The following is a 20,870-nucleotide window of genomic DNA, read 5'->3' as shown; positions in this document are numbered from 1 at the left end:
AGGATACAGTTCAGTAGTACTTGTACAACTTCGGTAGGATCCTACCCACTCATTGCCTTTCATAGCACTAGAAACAATTGTAGGAGAAGCTAATGGTCAAGCAAACCAAACTGATATGTTTTCTTTATCTGCTGCTCATTGTGAATGCTCATTGTAGAACCCCATCACCTCTGTCATATCCTTAAGTAGTAAAATGTACATTTTGTCCCAGTAAAGCCACTCTATAACTATTTAGAATTTTTCAAATCCCATGAACTCCTCCCTGTATGCATTTAGAACTTCACCTGCTGCCTGATATTTGCTCTTCTCCTGCAAATCTAACTGCAAGGAGACACTTCTTATGATATTTTATCTTTATTAGTTTATTTGAGTGTGATATAAATTCTAAAAAGTCATTATTTTTTTGCTTGGTGCTGCATGGATAAGTGAATGGAGTGAATTCATGTAAAATGGTAGACTTTGCAGAAGAATATGCAGTAGCTGTGCATTAAAGTGCAGCAGCAGAACCTCAGAATACCTAGAATTGAAATACTGTGCTTAAGTCCAAAAATTCCTATATATGCATGTTTGTATGAATTATAAGCATTGCTGGTGTCTATTCTTAACTCACTGTTTTGCAAGTGATAGAGTACAGAATGTATTACAGTCATATTTCAGAAAGAAAAATATTTCTGGACAAGGCCATTTCAAACTTCTTTCCTGTTTACAAAAGGAATTTCAATAGGACACCTGGGAATTACAGAAATAAAGTTGGCTTTGTGTAAAATCCTTCATAGTTGAGCTGTTCTCAATGCAATATGCTGTTCTATAAAAGTTACAGAAGTTAAAATGAAAAAAAGTTTAGCGGTGTGTAAACTTTAGTGCTGTTAAGGAAGGTTCATGGTTGTTTGAAAAGTCTGTGTGGCTTAAGGGAAGTTTTGGGGGTTAAACCCTATTCAGCTAAGGTCAGGAAACTACTCAGATTAAGAATGTTTCAAAGAGCATAGCAATATATGCATAGAAAGTTTCGAGGAACTTATCTGTGATATTATGGAAATCTGGGGTGTAATAAAACTCATTTTCAATAACAATAAGTGAAAAATATGAAAACCACAAGTAAACTGTGCAGAGAAACATCACTGAAGTTTGTGAAGAAACAGAGGTTAACTGTTTTTTTCTTTTCATTATGACTTTCAGTAAATAAAAGCAGTGGTCCTAGTAAAATCTATGCATACAGAGTTGCAGATTTGTTTACTAATTATCATATGCGGAAATATTTATTTTTTTCCATGTCATAATTATCTAAAAGTTTCTACTTCATTCAGACTTTAAAACAATTAACTATTACAGCTGTAGCACTTGCTGTAGTATAATGATAGCCCCTCATCAGAAATCCTATTTTATACTCATTTCTCACAGAGTTGCACTTTTACTGGATCTAGGCTTTCATTAACTTGTCGTTGGATAAGATATGATAACTGCAATGCCATATATTCCTTTTTGGTGGTTGCAGGGGTAATCTAAGGAAATCTAGCTCATTTTAAATCTAAGGGCATTGCATTAGATGCCTAGCTGTGATTTCTCATATTAATAAAAATTATGTGTGTTTTACCACTCATTCTCAAGTACTAAAGGCCCACTTTTGGTAAATATTCCTTCCCTTGGCAAAAAATTGCAAGTAAATAATTTACAAACTTTTTGGAATGCATTTATTTTTTTTTCTTTCTGTTGGAATTCATGTAAAATGAAGTCATGACAGTCGGGACGTAAGTGAACTTTTGAAAGAATTCATGAGTTATCGTGTGAAACCATCATTAGCCAGACTGAGTCCATGAAGGCTAATATGTGCTACATTGTTTACTTAAAGCAGCAAAGTAAATTCACACCCGCCTTGCACAGAGGGCACATTTTTCAGATATCATTCTTTCATGTAACTGCTTCCTTTTCTAAAAAAATGTGATTCATGGCCAGGGAGCCTGGAGTAGGAGGACACTTGTAGTTATTTAGACTGAGGGTTAAGCTTTGGACTGCTAGATACATCTTTCTTTTTAGTGACTCATGAGGTGGGGTAAAAACTGGCTTTAGAGCATAACTGATCATTGGCTGGTTTATTTCTCTGCCAAATTATATCTGTCTCCCAACTGCTTGTAAACTAACTACAGTTAAAGCTTTTATTTTTCTACAAGGCTACTACTGTGAGAGTAAACTTCCTTACAATACTGTTCCATGTAGACAGACATGTGATGCATATTTACAGCATCTGTTTACCATAACAGCATGTGATATATGTAGACATTAGAGAATAACATTTGTTTGATAAGCATAGATAAAGGCTTCACTCAGCAGATGTTTTATCCTTACCATTGTTTTTAATCCAGTATCCTGCGAGAGATACTAGCATGATTTAAGGTGTCCTGCAACAGCTCATCTAAACAGTACCTTATGATTGATTTAATTAATAGATAAGGCATGAAAGTGCTTCTGTTCTGTTTCAGGCTGACAGCCAGACATGAGGGTGGGTTTGTAACTAACATTTAATTGGTTAGGGAAGCAGCTGGCAGCTGATCTAAGAGGACAGGTTGGGTTTGATAGGTAATTCCAGTTAAAGCTGAAATTAATTTTCTTTTGGGGCATTACAGTTTGAACTTCAGTTGGATTCAGTTGTGTGTGTTTTTTTTTTTTTGTTTTTTTGTATACCATAGTGGTGCTTTTCTAACCATGCCTACATGTTTTGAAACCATAAAAATTTTCTTAGACTTCGTAAGTGTTTCTTGCATCTTTGAACCTGCAACTTGAGGATACTGGTTATAGATTTTTCTTGTTCTATGACAGAAGTGTAGCTGGTTCATAGTTGGTACTATGAACCTGCACCCAACCCTCTCATCCCTTCAAGTAAAGAGCAAAAAAAAGGGAGCTCACTATCATAAGCCACCCGCTAAGTGATTGACCTCCTCCAAGGTTGCTATATCACTCCTGTTTCAAAAAATTTCATTTTTAAACTGTAAAAAACTGTCTGCTATGTAGCAAACATTTTATACAGTTTATACCCTACCTGCATGGAGGGTTACAGCACTCATGTTTTAGTTAAAAAAATTCTTTTAAACTATAGCAAACAGCTTGCTACAGATGCAAGAAACAGTTGCTACAGTTTATACCATATCTGCACAAAATACTACAACACTCAGGTTTTAATTAAAAAGAAAATAACATTTTGTTTCTTTACTTTTAAACTATAGCAAACTGTTGCTACAGTTTAGACCACATACGGAGTGCTATAGCACTCAGGTTTGACCACAAATGCAATACTGGCTTTTAAAATCCAGTGTTGCATTAAAGAGAGGTTGGGATTGGCTGATTGTGCCCCCCAGCACTCTGTACCCAGGCAGTTACTCCTGTTGCACCCCCTAACATTCTGTACCCAGGTAGTTGTACCTGTCACCCTACCCTAACTATGCTACTGTTCTTTGATGTAAACACTAATCTCCACATATGTAAACCCAGGGTTATGCATTCAGTCAATGTGTTTAGAGAATATCATTGCATTTCTACCCTCTGCATCTAAAGTGGGTTGTTTGGTGTAGACTTAAATCAACAGCATGAATCATTCCTCACTGAGAAACTGGCTTTCTGGTTGTATTTTGTTGTTTTAACTCAAAAATATTATAGAAAAAGCAGCAACCTGTTATTTAGTACTTTACTATATGCTGCATCTGCAAATACTCTTTTATTTATTTTTCTTTCCTTTGGGTGGCCTGCGATGTGTCTCTTTTTCTAGCATTAGCTAAATATTTCCATTTCTTACTATGTGAGGGAGGAATGCTGACATGCTGTGTAGTACAACAGATTTGTGGATTAGGTTTAGGATTACAGAAGAAAAGATATTTGGTAAATGGACTCCAGCAACACCTTTGCCTAGGGTTTATTTTCCAGATCCATAATTTAATTTTGCCTTTCTCCAGTCTCTCTTGTTGTAAACTGAAGAGAGACAAATCCAGGTGGCCCTTTTGGCTATGGGCCAGATTCCAAAAGATTTGTTCTCAATGTAAGTGATTTGCTCTGGTGTAAGACCTTCTATAAATCAGGCTTACACTGGGAGTAGATTCCAAAAGATGTGTTCCTATTTTAAGTTTCTTACTCTAGTCTCATTAAATAAGATTAATTACCATTACAGTTATAAATATGAATAATGAGCACGTCACTGTACCCCTCCTCCCCAAACCGCTGTGCCAATTACTTTCACACTTTCCATTAGCACCTCATTCCTACCTGTCAAGTGTCCAGATTTTCACAGAATGTCCAGATCTTTGGCTCATATTTTTGGTCTGTTCCTCATAAAATTTGTAGTTTTCTGGCAAATTGCTCAGGAATTAAATCTCTAAATAATGACAGTCATTTCTGCTTCAGACTTCATATCCTTTAGAAAATTCATGCTAACACAAAACATTTTATCCTAGGAACTTTCTAAGTTTATAAGAGCAATATTTAAAATTTGTTCCTATTTTTGGCCCTTTGTCCCCCAGTATTTTGGCTTTGTTTAAATTTGTTGAGATAAGAGGTTGAGAGCTATGACCTTATTCTGCTTGTTTTTTGCCACTTAAGAATGTAACTTTGCAAGAAACAGAATGGATTTCAGCAGATACCTTTAATTACTGGATATGTCTGAAGCATATACTATCAGTAGAAGTCCCACCAAAGTGGCATAACAGCTTTTTTTCATAAAGTAGACTTGAAACTACTGAATTATTCCATCAAGGACACTGAGAAATACTGGGGCTTCATCTGTAAGCAGGTTAAAGAGTATAACTGTGCCATGTAGATGTGGTGACTGGGCTTGTACACATCTCTGCAGCTGTTGACAGGAGCAGACTGGGATTCCCTAACAATTGGAGTGGATGAGTGAGGATCCTGCTTTAGGCTCAAGGAGTACTTAGGCCATAATGGACAGACTAATGTTCTCCTTCCGCTGGCTACTTTATGTTATATGTTGATTACTTTGAGGGAAATGTGCTATCATTTTGCTATGGTAATACCATGGATTACATGTTGTTTGCTTTATTCTGCAGCATTTTAATGTAATTTCAGGGCATTATTATGTTAATACTAAAGTTAATGTGATCTAATATTTATTATTGTTATTATCTTTATTTCAAGATTTTTTTTGTTTCAGTAAAGCATATCATAATTCAGTTATTACAATGATAAGGTATTAAAACTGCAGTGAATTGCAACATTCGCCAGATGTCTAGATTTTTCACCCAGACAGTTGGACACAGTCCCAATTTCTTCATGGGCAACAGCATTGCAAGCCGTTAGTCTTCAATAGCAGAGTGTCAGAAACTATCTAATATATATATCCACCAGATGGCTAGTGATTTGTGTGTTTGTTTAATGTGCCTACTAACAGTTTCAGTATTAAACTTACAGAATTACATTTGAGAAAACACAAGAGATGTGTGGCATTTTAGAATAACCACCATCTTGCAATAGGAAGTGAGCAGAAATGTCTGAGTTCATCAAAGTCTGTTTTTCATTACTTCTGTGGCACAGAAGATATTTGGAGTATGTATAGATATTGTTTTCTGCTTATATTCATGTTTTTGTTTGTGCATGTAATTAGTTGGTTAATGGTAAGAGTGCTTCTTCACTCATCTGTAAAGCAGAAACATTAAAAGGTGTAGAGTCCTGTTTCAGTGTTAGGAGTTTGCAGAAAGTGCTGAGCACTGATCCTGCAATGTGTTCTGAAAGTGTCTCTGTGTTTGTAATGTGTTACTTGATGGCCCTTTCTTTTTCTTATACTTGTTCATGTGGACAAAGATATGTTGACAATTTTTAGAATCAGCATGCATATTTTACAAACTAGACATTCCCTGCTCATCAAAAGTTTCAGCAACATTTCACCTATTCAGTTTGTCTAACCAGAAGTCTCAAAATAAATGGAGATGTTCTCCCTTCTTCTGTAGTTACCCAGAAAGTAACCCAACTTTGAAGAACCAATCTTACAATTGCCTAAGGCATTTGTACTCCTTAAGGTGATTGCTGTCAGTCTTTAGGGTTATTTTGTTTGTTAATGGCCTCTGAATGTGTTGTCATTAGTTCATCACTGCATAGATACAGTTATGCAGTTAGTCAGTAATGCTTTCCTCAGGCATCACTGGCAGATGTGGTAGGGGAACTTCTGCTGACCAAACATGAACGTCAGTGGTGAATCAATACTGCTTAGTCCCACTTCCTGGTCTACATATTCAAAACTGCAGAAAGTAAATTTCTTGCAGGTACTAAAGGCATTAAATGAATTCATAATACTTAAAGCATTACATTTAGCAAATGGTGATAACTTGTATTTCTCTTGCTTGTCCCTTTCTTTTCTCCCCTCAAGTCCCCCAAACATCTATATTACTTATTTCTTCTTTTTCTACATTTATCTTACTCTTGAGCTTTTTCCTTACTTAATTTTGACACATCCTAACTGGCCAAGACTGCATTGAAATAATTGAATAAAGTTAGGGGGCTGGGGCCTGCTAAGCTCCCAAATGCCATAGGATACTAGATACTCCGAGTTGCATTTTATAGATGCTTTACAAACTTTTAAACCAATGATGGCCTGAACAAACATCACACCTAAGGAAAGAAATTAAGACTTATTTTCTTCCAATGAAAATGATGACCTGAACAAACACCACGACTAAAGACAGAAATTAAGTCTTATTTTTTTTTCAAGGAATAAGTAAGTTCTGGTACCCTTGATGATGTATGCAAGGGCTTAGAAGATGAAACTTTTACAACACCCAAACAAGCAGTTGCTACATCCAGACAGCATGGGCAGTAAAGTGTGCAGTGCAGAGTGTATCTATAGTTCATTGTGTGCAACAGTGAAGCTGGCTTGTAATTCAGTGAAGGAAATGCATTTGGCAGTGTTGGCTACTACTAGGTGTTCTCCTCTTTTCAACAATAACCACAAAAAAGGTAAAAAGGCCCAAGTCTATCTTTGATAAAATGATGTCCTGAATGACATACTTACATGCATTATATATAAACAGAAAATCTACATCTCACTCAGGTTAAAAAGCACCCCTCAGTCAGCCTCTTAACCCAGTGGTCTTTTGACCTATGAACTTAGACCATCTCTGCTTCTTGTGGTTCTTTCCAATCCATGACCATCCCTTTTTGGCATTAAGGAAGGAATTTGTGAACTAAAGGGTCAGCCGGTATTTTGCAACTAACCGCAAGTGACAGCCGATGAAATTGGTATTTTTGACTAATACCGTATGACTGAGAGGTGCTTTATCAAAGAGGTGCCCGAACTGTACAGAATTTCAGGTGGCTTTTGTAGCTTCAGTGTCAGTAAAATGTGCACTGTTTAATGTTGGTTTTCTCTCTTTCCTAATTGACAGTTAATATTACAACAAATCCCTGAAAGCAACTTTTTCTGGCATAATTTCAGTATATTTATCTTTGCAACATGGCTTGGGGACCCTGTGCTTAAGAATGTTGTGATATTTTCTAAGGTGTTTTAATGTGCAGTATTGAGAATAAATGTTATCATTACATTGTCATTTAAAAAATACACTTCCAATGTATGTAGAATATACTGACTATGGCATTAGTACTTTGGCAAAATATTCAGAGCATTGCATTTCCCATATATTACAAAAACACTTAAAAAAAGCATAGTCAGTAAAATGAGTAATACCGGTAAATAAAAACATTAAAAACTGCAAATTCATAGAAACAAAATCCATTCTGAGTACGTATTTATATGTGTTAATGTTAAAAAATCTAACTCAGTACTGGGTTTGAATCACAATAAATACATCTGGTGTCAGTGTGTCCTAGCAAAGGATTAGTGATTGATTGATTGATTGATTGATTGATTGATTGATTGATTGTTTAGGAGGAAAATCAAACTAGGCAGTGGTGAGAGAAGCTCCAGTGCAATTTAAGAAGGAGAGTTTTATATTAACAATTGCTATATAGAAAATCAGAGCTATGGAATACAAATTACATCAAATGCAAACATAGATGGTAAAAAATGATGTCCTTCTATATCACTGTTGCAGTATTCCTTACAAGAGGGATCTCCTGCCAAGGATAACCCAATGTCTGATCAGTATTTACAGGTGTCGTATGTCACGCATATGCTCCCCACACAAGGAGTAGGGCAGAAAGATGACATATGGATGCACACACCTCAGAACTTATTGCTGCAAGTCTGGATGCCATCATTCAATGTCAGTTTGAGTGCCTGTCTTCTGTGCTGATTACTGACCAATTTTCAGACAACTGCCTCACTGGCTCTCTCTTTTATTTTTAGTGTTATTGGTTTCATGTTATCCAGAAAGGGAAATGTCAGTATGGGAGGCAGTTTCCCTATAAAGATCATCATGACAAGTGTCTTTTCTGTCTAGGTGCTTCCCACAACCATACGCAGTATTATCTCTGCCAAACATTTGTCCCCAAAACCCTACATAGCCTCCTCTCCTCTTTATGTGTTTACATTGAAAATGAATGTCTTAAGCTGTTGGCTTAGGGTGCCATGGCAGAGTCTTACTGTCCTGAGCATCAGCCGCCAGCCAAGAAAAAGGCCAACGTGTGGCTGCTGTCCAGCCTTCCCAGACATCTCTCTTGAGGCTAGTGAAAGCCTGGAGGATCATCTGGTCATTGCCTTGGATTCCTCTGCCTTGACCCTGTCTGAGACTAGCATGGACCCAAGTTCTCGCACGTCCTGGGAAGCTTTCCAAACACCTGCTCCAGATGTTGAGGGGGAACCTCAGCTGATTATATCTGAGGGACTGAGGGGGATTCCACAGATCTTCATGAGGGAAGAGATCCCTACTATGCATCTTGAGTGTCAAGAGTCCGACCCTTCCAGGGTTTTTCATGCAGACATCCCACAGAAAAATAAACAGAAAACCAAATATATTTACCCTGCAGTTATTAAAGATCCCCGGTGAGAATGGCAGGATTTTACTCAGGGGTTGTTTAAAGCTTGAATGGCTTTAAAGCCTCCTCAAAGGGTCTCTGTGCTTGCCCCTACCTTTGTCTTCCACTCCTCTTAAAAGGTCTAGGGAGCAGGATTCCTCTGATGAGGATCAAGATTCGAGGGAATAGTCTTTAGCCTACTCTTCTGAGATCCCTTCCCCCTTGGACTATGGTTCAGAGGAAGAGGATTCTATTACTCCAGTTTCCCCTGTAGAAGAACTCTCCTTTGGGGACACTATTTCCTGTATGATGGAGTTCTGTAAGTGGAATTCTTCTCAGGTTTCTGATATGAAGATGAGGTAGTATCATCTTCTGCAGATAGAGTCTCCGAAGCCTTCTGCTGTTCCTCCAGTTCTGGCTGCCCTCCTGGATCCATTGCTGCTAAGAAGCCTGACAGATTTTAAAAGGTACCTGATGATTGTACATTTTTGTATAAATGCCCTTTAACCATCCTCTCTCAAGTTTCTCAGGTGATTTCTGACCTTCCTGATTCTGAGGCTTTGGCCCTTTCCTTGTTTGGTTCTGTCTCTTAAGTTGCCCGCCACTCTATTAAATGCAGTTATAATGCAGATGATGCTTCTTCTTCTGTTATGAGGAGTCATTCTTGGCTTTGTCTTCAGGCTTTACCTGATGACATTAAAGCCAAATTACTCAATACTGCTTTTAATAGTAAAATTATTTTGGTACTGCTGCTGAACTTTTTTAAATCCCTCCAGGACAAGGGCCAACCCATGCCGGAGTTGAAACATATTTTGTTTTTTCTATTCCAAAATTTTAGAGGAATTGCCCTTCCAAATCTGCTTTTGTTTGCAGATAGTCTCGCCCTCCACCCAAGAGTAAAAAGAGTTTTACATGTGTCACTCTTGTTAAATCTTCACAGACTCCTATTTCCCAGAAACCTCCTTTTCAGAACAAGCCAAGGTCTATCTGACAATTTGCTTCCCTTTTTCCTCAACCCGGTTCCCTTGTCCCTTCATCTTTCCCTGCCCCTTCCAAATTGGTTAAGGATCACAACAGATTCTTGGGTTCTGTCCATTATCCACCAGGGCTATTTCATGGAAATCTCTTCCTCCCTTTCTGGGCATCCCTCATACACCTCAAGAACAGCTTCCTCTCTTCCCAGAGGTACTTTATTCTCTCTTGAAGCAGATCACCATTTAATCTGTGCTCTCTGCTCAGGAAGGGAGGGGTTTTTATTTCAGAATGATTTTGGTTTCCAGAACGGAGGGCACCAGGAGACCAATTCTGGACCATTTTCAGCTCAGCACCTTTCTCAAGCTCCTATCCTTTTGGATGTTCTCTCTTCTAACCCTGTTTCTTCTTTTTCTTCTTCCCCAGGCCTTCCTGGTCTCTCTGGATCTCAACAATGCCTATCTTCATATCCCCTTCCATCCCCTTTTCAGGAAATGTTTATATTTCTGTGTTTCTTCCTTGCATTGTTAGTTCTCTGCTTTGCCATTTGGCCACTCTACTGCCCCAAGGGTATTCACCAAATGCCTTGCACCTGTCACTGCTTTTTACAGGATGAGAGGGGTTCAGATCTTTCCTTATCTGGACGATCTGTTCGTTCAAGCTCTACTTCAGGATCTCCAGTTTACTGTTTCCCTGCCACAGAGTCTGGGGTTCAACATAAACTTTCAGAAATCAGTCTTGACTCCTTCTCAGGGTAATATTTTCGTTGATTGCAGGATACAGACCATCCCCATGCTGGCATTTCTGCCTTCTCCTAAGTCTGTATCTCTTCTTCCTCCAGATTCAGTCATGGCTGTGGAATTTCTCAGGGTCCTCATATTTTTGGATTCCACCATTCCTTTGTGGTCTCTGGTCAGGCTACATATGAAAAAGCTTCAGTGGTACCCCAGGTCAGTGTGGCTTCAACATTGTCACCCCCTGGACTTCTTAGTTCCATTCCTTCCCTGTCTCGAGCTTGAGCTTCAGTGATGGATTTTTCAGCTTTCCCTCAACCTGGGACTTCCTTTCCAGTCTCTAGTCTCTACCCAAGGGCTCATAACAGATGCCTCAGCCAGGGGATGGGGAGCTTCGTTCAGTTCTCTCAAAGTTCAGGGTCCCTGGCCATCATTAGAGGTCAGATCACATCAGCATCAATGAGATGAGGGCTCTGCTTCTAGCTCTTCAGGCCATTCATACCCCTTTTCATCTTGAGCCCCTCAAAGTTTTCACAGATAATACTGCAGTTTTGAAGTATGTCAACAAGCAAGGGAATACAATGTCCTACCTCCTTTGCAGACTAGCTCTTCATGTCTGGGATCTAGCTGTCCAGTATCAAGTGAGTGACTCTTCATGCTGTTTACATTCTGTCAGAGCACAATCTAGTGGCAAACTCTTTGAGCAGGTCTAGCACACAAGCTCACAAATGGATATTTTGCAGAGGTGTGTTCCTTGACACTCTCCATTGGTGAGGCACTCCTCAGGTAGATCATTTTGTCTCCCCTCTGAACAGACAACTTCCTATTTTCTGTTCCAGAATCCCAAGTCCTCTAGCTTGGAAAGTGTCTGCCCTGTCTTTTCCTTGGAAGGTGATGTTTCTGTACACATTCCCTCCCCTTCTCCTGCTTCTGAGAGTCTTGCACAAGATCAGGCTTGTTGCTGACTCACTTTTGGCCCAGACAGTATTGGTTCCCCCTTCTTTCTCACTTTGTCAGGAGAAATCACCACAAGTTGCCTCATTGGGTGGACCTTCCCACACAAGACAGGTCTCTTATCTATTCTTACTTGTCCACTCCTTAACAGACACTGTGGGTAGTAGGGCTTTGATCCCTCTTAGGCACTTTTTTCCTGACAATGCGCAGGAGGCCAAGAAGCCCACTATAAGGAAATCATATTTGTCTAAATAGAAGAGATTTTCTGTCTGTTGCCTCTCTTGCCATTCCTCTGGTCCTGTCTTATTTGTGTGATCTGCTCCATGCTGGGTTGTCATATTTTTCAGTTAAAGCTCACCTATCGGTAATTTCTGCTTGTCTGACCTTAAATCATCCTCTAGACTCTATATTTGAGGTCAAACAGTTTCTCAAAGGTGTTCTTCATGTCAGCCCTCCCAGGAAGCCTGTTCCACCTTCTTGGGATCTTAATTTTTTTTCTTGAAAAATTGACTCAGGCTGTTTTTTGAGCATGCTACTTCAGCTTCCTTACAACATTGTATTTGGAAGACTCTTCTTCTTTTGACTTTCACTTTGGCCAAGAGGGTTACTGAACTTCAGACTGTCATGGTTGTTCCTCCTTTCTTGTTTTCCCACAGGGACAGGGTGTCTCTTCATAATAATCCTTCTTTTATGCCCAATGTGGTCAATGAGTTGTCCTTTAAATCAGCCTATTAATTTGCCTTCCATTTTTCCTTCTCCACAGTCTGCCAGTGAGACCTGCGGTGGTGGTGCTGCGGTAGCGTTGCCACCTCACAGTAAGATGTTGTCCTGTTCGATTCTCAGCCAGAGCATCTTCTGTGTGGAGACATGCGTGAGTAGGCATGCCTTCGTTGAAGGTTGTGCGTCAGGGCTGGCAACTCGGCACGTAAAAATCTACTGCCAATCATTAGCAGACCGGAGTTCCACTGTGGCAACCCCTAACCGGGAAAAGCCGAAAGGTTATAGTATGTTGTGTTTTGTGATTAAGCTGTGGTTGATTAGCGTATGCTATGCTAGTATGACTGAGCTGTGGTTGATTAGCATATGTTTTGCTAGTACGTCTGAGCTGTGGTTGATTAGAGTATGCTATGCTAGTATGATTGAGCTGTGGTTGATTAGAGCATGCTATTCTAGTATGGTTGAGCTGTGGTTGATTAAAGTATTGAGCTGTGGTAGATTAAAGTATACTGTGATAGTATGGCTGAGCAGTGGTCAGTTAGTGTATGCTATGCTAGTATGATTGAGCTGTGCTTGTGTGATTGATCTGTGGTTGATTAGCGTATGCTGTGCAAGTATGACTGAGCTTTGGTCAGTTACAATATGCTGCACTTGTGTGATTGAGCTGTGGTTGTTTACAGTATACTGTGCTAGTATGATTGAGCTGTGGTCGATTAGCATGTGATGTGCTAGTGTGATTGAGTGCTATTATGATTGAGCTGTAGTTGATTATAATATGCTCTGCTGTTATGACTGAGCTTAGGTCAGTCACAATATGCTGTGCTTCTGTGATTGAGTTGTGGTTGTTTACAGTATGCTGTGCTAGTATGATTGACCTGTGTCGACTAGCATGCGATGTGCTAGTGTGATTGAGTTACAGTCAATTAGCATATGCTGCACTTGTGTGATTGAGCTGTGGTTGATTATACTGTGCTAATATGCTTGAGATATGGTCAATTAGAGTATGATGTGCTTGTGTGATTGAGCTGTTATTGATTAGTGTATGTTGTGCTAGTATAACTGAGCTGCAGTTGATTAGTGTATGCTGTGCTAGTATGACTGAGCTGTGGTCGATTAGCGTATGCTGTCCTAGTATGATTGAGCTGTGGTTAATTAGAGTCCACAGTGCTAGTGTGATTGAGCTGTGGTTGACTAGTGTATGCTGTGCTACTATGATTGAGCTGTGGTTGATTAGAGAATGTTGTGCTAGTATGACTGAGCTATGGTCTATTAGAGTATGCTGTACTAGTATGATTGAGCTGTGGTTGATTACAATGTGCTGTGCTACTATGATTGAGCTATTTTTGATTAGCAAGTGATTTGCTAGGTTAAATTGTAGTGTGAGTTTCCAGATGAGCAGAGCCAGGACTTGGTTAGGAGTATTTTTATTAAGATTTTAATTTATCTTGGTTGGGTGTGTTCCTAAGAGTTATTGGTATACAATTCCAGATTTTTTACACAATTTGAATAGAGGGCTTGTCAGTCTGATGTTAGTGGTTTGTAACAGTTATATTGTATTGATAGCAATGAATAATATTGTTAAAAGCAGGCCAGGCTAAAGGCATACTAGATTTATGAGTTAGTAAAATATATTTTAAGGGTCTGCTTATGCAACAGGAGAGGACCTGATTGATTTCATGCTGTATTGTTTCATTACATATCTTTAAAAGCATTACTGTGACTTGAAGGAAAGCAGTAATGCAATCTCTTATGTAGCCTGCAGAAGGTAAAATGTTGTTAAACATTCAGAAAATTTTTACTTAACAGTAGTTTGACCTGATAATAACATTGCATTTTAAAAGAAAAATTAATGCATATACATGATTTGCAAAAAAATACAAAAAAATTATGCTGTTATATTTGTTCTTAATGCCAGTACTACTCTCATTCCTTGTTTATAGCACGACCAAGGTTTACCCAGCCTGCTAAAATGAGGCGCCGTGTGATAGCAAGACCTGTTGGAAGTTCTGTCCGCCTAAAATGTGCTGCTAGTGGAAACCCAAGACCAGAGGTTGTCTGGTTGAAGGACAGCAAACCACTCACCCCTCAAGAAATAGGAGAAAACAAAAAGAAGAAATGGACTCTAAACCTCAGAAATCTTAAACCAGAGGATAGTGGGAAGTACACATGTCGCATTTTTAATAAAGCTGGAGAAATCAATGCAACTTATAAAGTTGAAGTAATTGGTAAGCACTGTCCTTGCTTTTCTGAGACCCTGTAGTTAACTCTGAAGTCAAAGATGTCTGTATCCATTTTTTAATATCAATTGGAAACACATGTAGCAGACTTGTGCCTAGTTCAAGAAAACCTGTCAGACATCTGTTACAGATGAAGTCACAGATGTTTGGACACAACCAGAAACACAAGTTGCCACAAAAAACATGAGCATACAGAGACAAAATTAATCAAACCTCATCCTTGTCATATATGGCATTTTTGTACCATCAGAAGCAAATGTCACTAAAATCAAAACATCATTCTATGTTCTAGGTTTTATATATTGTCCTCTTGTTTAAGAAAATGTGTGTGACCTCCTGTTTGCTTTTTGTAGGATAACAGGGAACAGTTGGGATATTTCAACAAGTATGGATGACATTTTACAGTGTTTGGTCTGGCTGTAGGTACAGGTCAAACCCACTAGTTTCTGCTCATGAGAAATGTTCAGAAAGTGCACAGAGAAAGAATGGTTTGATCATTTTCCATTATCAGCGTTTAACTGTACTGTGATGCTGTTCAGGTTTTAACTTTGTGATCTTGAAAGTGCTTTTCTATGCTGATGTCACTATGACTATACCCACAGCATTTTCCATTCTCTGCTATTGCCAGTTTCCAGTATTAAAAACTTCTTTGCAACTGATAGCCTTTGGCATTTGTCTCTACCAGCTGCCGCTGATCAGGAGTTTGACCTCCAGTGATTACGGGGTCTGGCTACAGCCCTTGCCCAGTCCTAGGACCCAAAATAGGCCACTACGAGAGCCACAAATCATGTCTATATAAGGAATTGGAAAAGCGTTGCAGCTGGCATCTCTCTGTTTGATGCTGTTATTGCCAGTAAGCATACTGCCACTCCTAATTTAGATGTGTCCTTTATTGGAGCTTTATACAGTTTATAATTTGGGGAAGGGTCCTGAGGTATGAATTTACTGGCATAGTATTAAGATGATCTTTACTTTCATCTCTGTGTCAATAAAAAAAATGTTTCACACAGAACAAAGGACTTAGTGATGGTATTTTAATTGACATTTCTTTCTTTCTTTCTTTAAGAGAGAACACGATCCAAGCCAGTTTTGACAGGGACCCACCCAGTGAATACCACAGTAGACTACGGGGGCACAACATCATTTCAGTGCAGAGTTCGCAGTGACGTCAAACCAGTGATTCAGTGGTTGAAGAGAGTAGACTATGGCACAGAAAACAAGTACAACTCTACAATCGATGTCGGAGGACAGAAATTTGTTGTTTTACCGACAGGAGAAGTGTGGTCTCGGCCAGACGGATCTTACTTGAACAAACTGATGATCACCAGGGCTAAAGAAGAAGATGCGGGGATGTATATCTGTTTAGGAGCAAACACCATGGGGTACAGCTTCAGAAGCGCATTCCTCACTGTCTTACCAGGTACACCAACTTTTAAAGCACATCTTTGCTTTAGCATCAACATGCATTTTTCACCTGATAACTATGAACATTGAACATTCCTCTGTTTATGTATGTACTCTTATGATTTAATCTGCCTGATAAACCTCATCTAGTAAGCAGTCTACAAATTGAGTCTGTAAAAAGTTTTCTTTTCATTCTAGGTGAAAAAATACCTACATTTTATAGTAAAACTGTGTGCATATCAGAATGCTGTGCAAGTATCTTCTATTGGTAGTGTGAAAACTATGGAAGCCTAGGTTACTTACCCTTTATCAAGGTTATCTATTGTGGTAGAAGCCTATATCTATATCTACAGCTATATCTATATCTGTATCTATATATATCTATATATATATATATATATATATATATATATATATATATATATATATATATATTTATATATATACTCCTGACATCTTGTAATGTTTAACTTGTTTTTTTTTCTGTCTTACTGCAGTCTGTCTGTGACAGATGCAGGCATGAGCCAAGCTTTCAAAGGCCCTTGCATCTCTAAACTAACCCAGTGGGAAATTTTAAGTAACTGAAATACTGTACATTTTTGAAGTTTTTTCTCATGCCACTGGAACTGGCTTCATTAATAAATTATTTCAGGTTTTAAAGTCATCACACTCTCCAGGTACAAAAAATAACTTTATAATATGATAAAACTGCTTTGTAAAATACAAGGATATTATTCCTGTAGACACCTAAAATTCCTCTTACCACCTGTCAAGGCTTAAGTTCCTTTCGTATCTGTTTTACCTTTGCATGTGACCAGACTGTATTGTAAAAAAGTAATTGATTTTTTATTTAGAATACTATTAAGCTGTTCTCACATCCTTTCATAAAGCAAGGAACTAGTTCCTATGGCTCACAAATAAGTCATTAAGCAGTATTGTTTGCAGTCTTTTCTGACAAGGTGGTGTAGAGCCTAGAACAGAATGGTTGTAGAGCAGCAGACATAATATAGAGGACTATGAGCAGTTCGCCAATGTTTGCCATGTTATATGTTCAAGACATCGATGCCAAGGAATTCATCTCAAGATCGAAGCTCGGGAGGTGAATCTTGGCGTCAATGTTGAGAATATATAATATTAGCTTAGCATTAGCTAACCAATCATAATTATTTGTAATGCATGGAGCTTTATCTGCTCCATGTACTACAAGGTACAGTAAAAAAAAAAAAAAAATGAATGTCCAGATTTTTGCTTCAAATGTAAGGTGTGTACCTCATAAAGTTTGTGGGTTTTTGACAAATTACTGAGTACTGAAAACATTAAATAATGGCATGCATTTAATTTTCAGACTTGATATCCTTCAGTAACTCAGGTGAACACGTCCATCGATAACATGTCCCTGACTTCCTGTTCTAAACATAGAATGTTAATCACATACTAAGTTTAGAACAGGAAGTCAAAGACATGTTATTGATGAACAACAGGCAGAAACAAATCTTTTATTCTGACATTGTAATTTGTACTGGTAGATTTCACTTCCTATTGTGGGACTTGACCTTAACAACTTTAGCAGGGTGTGCGTAACATTTGTTAAAGTTGGGTCTCTTGCCATTCTAGTACTTAACTGATTTGTCTTTTTGCAAACATTGGAGAGTAATCAGCTTGCTCCATGCACTACAATAAAATAAATAACCATATTAAAAAAAGCTTCAGCTAATCGAAATATTAACTAAATGTGTCATGCTGTAATGTGTGTAAATGTCTTGCATAGTAGTTACCTAATCCTCTTTACAAAAGGGACTGTTATAGCAGGGTTTTAAATCCGTTCAGATTCCTGAATGATGTTACTGTATGAGTGTAAAGAGATGGACATGACCTTAAAACACAAGGGAATTAAAGCCAGGAGACTAGATAGGTATAGGCTTTGAAGAAGAAAGTTAGGTCAGGTACTTGCTGAGGTATGAAAATGTGATGTTTTTGTAGTTGGAGCATGTAAGCAATGGCCATGATTTGGAGCAGTAGAGGAGTGAAGCGTTCCGGCCCCAAAACCCGGACCACACCACAAAAGGAGGGGGTGTATCCATATTCATCAAGGATACTCACACCTCCAGGTTGGTGGCAACGCACGAAGCATCGGAAACCATCCAGGTGCAATTAACCATAGGCAAAACTGCTCTACAATTTGTAGCATGCTACAGGCCACCCTCTCAAACTCAGGAACCCCACACAGCCTTCCTGAAGACACTGGAGGGTATAAATGTATCTCCAAACACCATTATATTGGGTGACTTCAACTACCCGAATATAGACTGGGAACATTACTCAAGCCCAAACTTTCTAGCCCAAAGGTTCCTGAAGTTCATAAATTCAAATGCCATGGAACAACTAGTCACCGTTCCCACAAGAGGAGAAAATATACTAGATCTCATCATCACAAACATGGGGACAAAATGCTCCACACGGAAGTATATCCCTCATTGGTGAGATCAGATCATAAACTAATCTCACTGGATATCCACAGCCCCCCCGCACCACAAACAGAAGAGACCACAGTGAAGAACTTCTCTAAAGCAAACTTCAGACTACTCAAGACTGGTGTGGTATCCTTCAAGGCCCCCGAGCCAGTGGAAACCACAACCCAAGCTGCAGAAGCCCTTACAAATGCCTTCTACGAACACCTCCAGGACTACATGGATCAGGCAATCCCTAATAAAACCAAGACTCTTTCCACCAAGGGCAAACGTCCAGTCTGGTGGACCCCAGCCATAAACAATCTTTACAATAAGAGGAGAAAGCTGTTACATGATAGAGCAAAATCCATAAAAGAGAAGACACCTTTGATCATTATTAGTAAAAAAATACGAGCACTCATAAAATCATCCAAGGCCAACTTTGAGAGAAAAATTGCCATAGATTCAAAAGACAATCATAAGGCCTTCTTCAGCTATGTTAGAAACCTGGGTGGAAACTCCCAGATATGCTCAGAATTAGTCCAAAATGATACAAAAATCACTGAACCCACAGACATTGCCAACATACTGGCAGATAGGTTCAGTGCAAACTTCACCCCCCCCCCCAAAAGGAGAGATAACTATCCCAGCGGAGTGCAGCCTCCCAGACATCCCCAATGCGCAGGTGAAAGCTGCTCTCTCTAAAGCTAAAAACACAGCATCAATGGGACCAGATGGTGTCCCCGGCTGTGTGCTACACGAACTCAATGAGGAACTAAACCCGCACATAAGGCAGCTGTTTAATCTTAGCCTTACCACAGGATACGTGCCCAAGGAGTGGCGTACGGCAACTGTGGTCCCACTCCACAAAGGCGGTGCCTCTACGGACCCTGGTAATTACCGCCCCATAAGCTTAACAAGCCTGGTCTACAAAGCTATGGAGAGGATCATAATGGAGCTCATAAACAAAGACATAGGGGACTTGCAGACATTGGACCCGACCCAGTTTGGCTTTGTCAAGGGCAGATCATGCCTTTTGAACTTGGTCGACTTCTTCGAAACAGTCAACAAGGCCATTGATGAGGGAAAGGCAGTCCATACAGCCTACCTTGACCTTGCAAAAGCTTTCGACACAATACCCCACTCGGGTATTATAGAGAAACTTACCAGCTTAAATGTAAACCCATATGTCACAAGATGGGTTGCAAACTGGCTAAAGGACAGAACCCACAGGGTTAGAGTAGCTGGCGCCATGTCAGACTCCAAGCCGGTCACAAGTGGTGTCCCACAGGGCTCAGTCCTTGGCCCCCTGTTGTTCGGCATCTACTTCTCAGAAGTACAGGCTAACATAGGAGGACGATGGCTGACAAAGTTTGCAGATGACTGCAAACTGGGAGCCATAGTGGAAAGTACATCGGACACAGATATCCTTCAGAGGGGTCTCACGGAAACTGATAGCTGGTGCCAGAGACATGGCCTGAAGTTAAATGCCAAAAAATGTATAGTCATACCCTTCGGGAAAAACAAGGTAACCCCAAGCTACCGTATAGGTGGCAATCCACTAAGCACAGAAGAGGTTATCAGGGACCTGGGGACCCAGGTTGACAGTGGCCTTTCTTTTGACACTCACATTGCTAAAGTGGTTAGAAAGACCTTCTACATTGCCCACCTGATCATGAAGGGATTCACATCCAGATCAAGTGAGGTCATTGTTCCCCTGTACTCTTCACTTATCAGACCAATGATAGAGTACAATGCCCCATTCGGGATGTATCTCACCCAACACCTGCAGCAATTGGAGAGACCCCAAAAGTTCCTCACCAAAAGGATAAAGGGACTCCAAAATCTGTCATATGCTGCCAGACTGAAAAAACTCCAGCTCTATTCAGTCGCATACCGTCTGCTCAGAGGTGACCTGTGCCTGACATACAAGGCCATGTCCAACCCGGAATTAATGGACATGCTCCACCTCAAAAAATCCAAATCTACCAGATCCACTAGAGCAAGCGACTTAAACCTTAGCACAGATATAAATAGGACATGCTGGAGGGATATATTTGTCACCCAGAGACTCCCTATGTTGTGGAATAAAATCCCGGTCCATGTGAGGCAGAGCACCTCGCTGGCTCTGTTCAAGGGAAATCTTGACCGGTGGATGGGAGATCGTAGGTTTACCCCGGGAATCATTTCTGTGTCACTGCTGGACAGAGGCATAACAAACTAATGGGCACAGTATTTTTTAACATAAGGGGTGGCGTAAGCCACAAAAACTCTGGGCTAGGCTTATAAATGCCTTAGGGCAGATAGCCTAGTATAAACCTATGAACCTATGAACCTATGAGACAGGTAATAGTCTTTCTGATTAGGTCATGTAAGAAAGACAAGAAATAAATCTTTGTCTGTTGACCACATGACAGATGTGAATAGAGTTGTACTGATTTCTGAGTGTGAATAATAAATTTTTAACTACATCAGTATCAATAATCCTGCTAATGGTAACAAGAAGG

At 39.5% G+C, this 20,870-nt stretch overlaps 1 protein-coding gene across 1 annotated transcript in view; it reads left to right on the top strand.

Annotated features, from left to right (window-relative positions):
* Positions 1-20,870, top strand: part of FGFRL1 (fibroblast growth factor receptor like 1) — a 752,908-nt gene that overhangs the window by 705,172 nt on the left and 26,866 nt on the right. Inside the window, exons 5-6 of the mRNA XM_044062327.1 lie at positions 14,216-14,500; positions 15,579-15,932. Of these exons, the coding sequence (XP_043918262.1) occupies positions 14,216-14,500; positions 15,579-15,932 (639 nt within the window). The remainder of the gene's footprint in view (positions 1-14,215; positions 14,501-15,578; positions 15,933-20,870) is intronic.

This window comes from Protopterus annectens, chromosome 2.part1 (genome assembly GCF_019279795.1).
Source record: "Protopterus annectens isolate FY-2018-M chromosome 2.part1, PAN1.0, whole genome shotgun sequence".
Classification (NCBI taxonomy): domain Eukaryota; kingdom Metazoa; phylum Chordata; order Ceratodontiformes; family Protopteridae; genus Protopterus; species Protopterus annectens.
The sequence above is the reverse complement of the archived record's forward strand: the minus strand, read 5'-3'. Positions and strand labels throughout refer to the sequence as shown.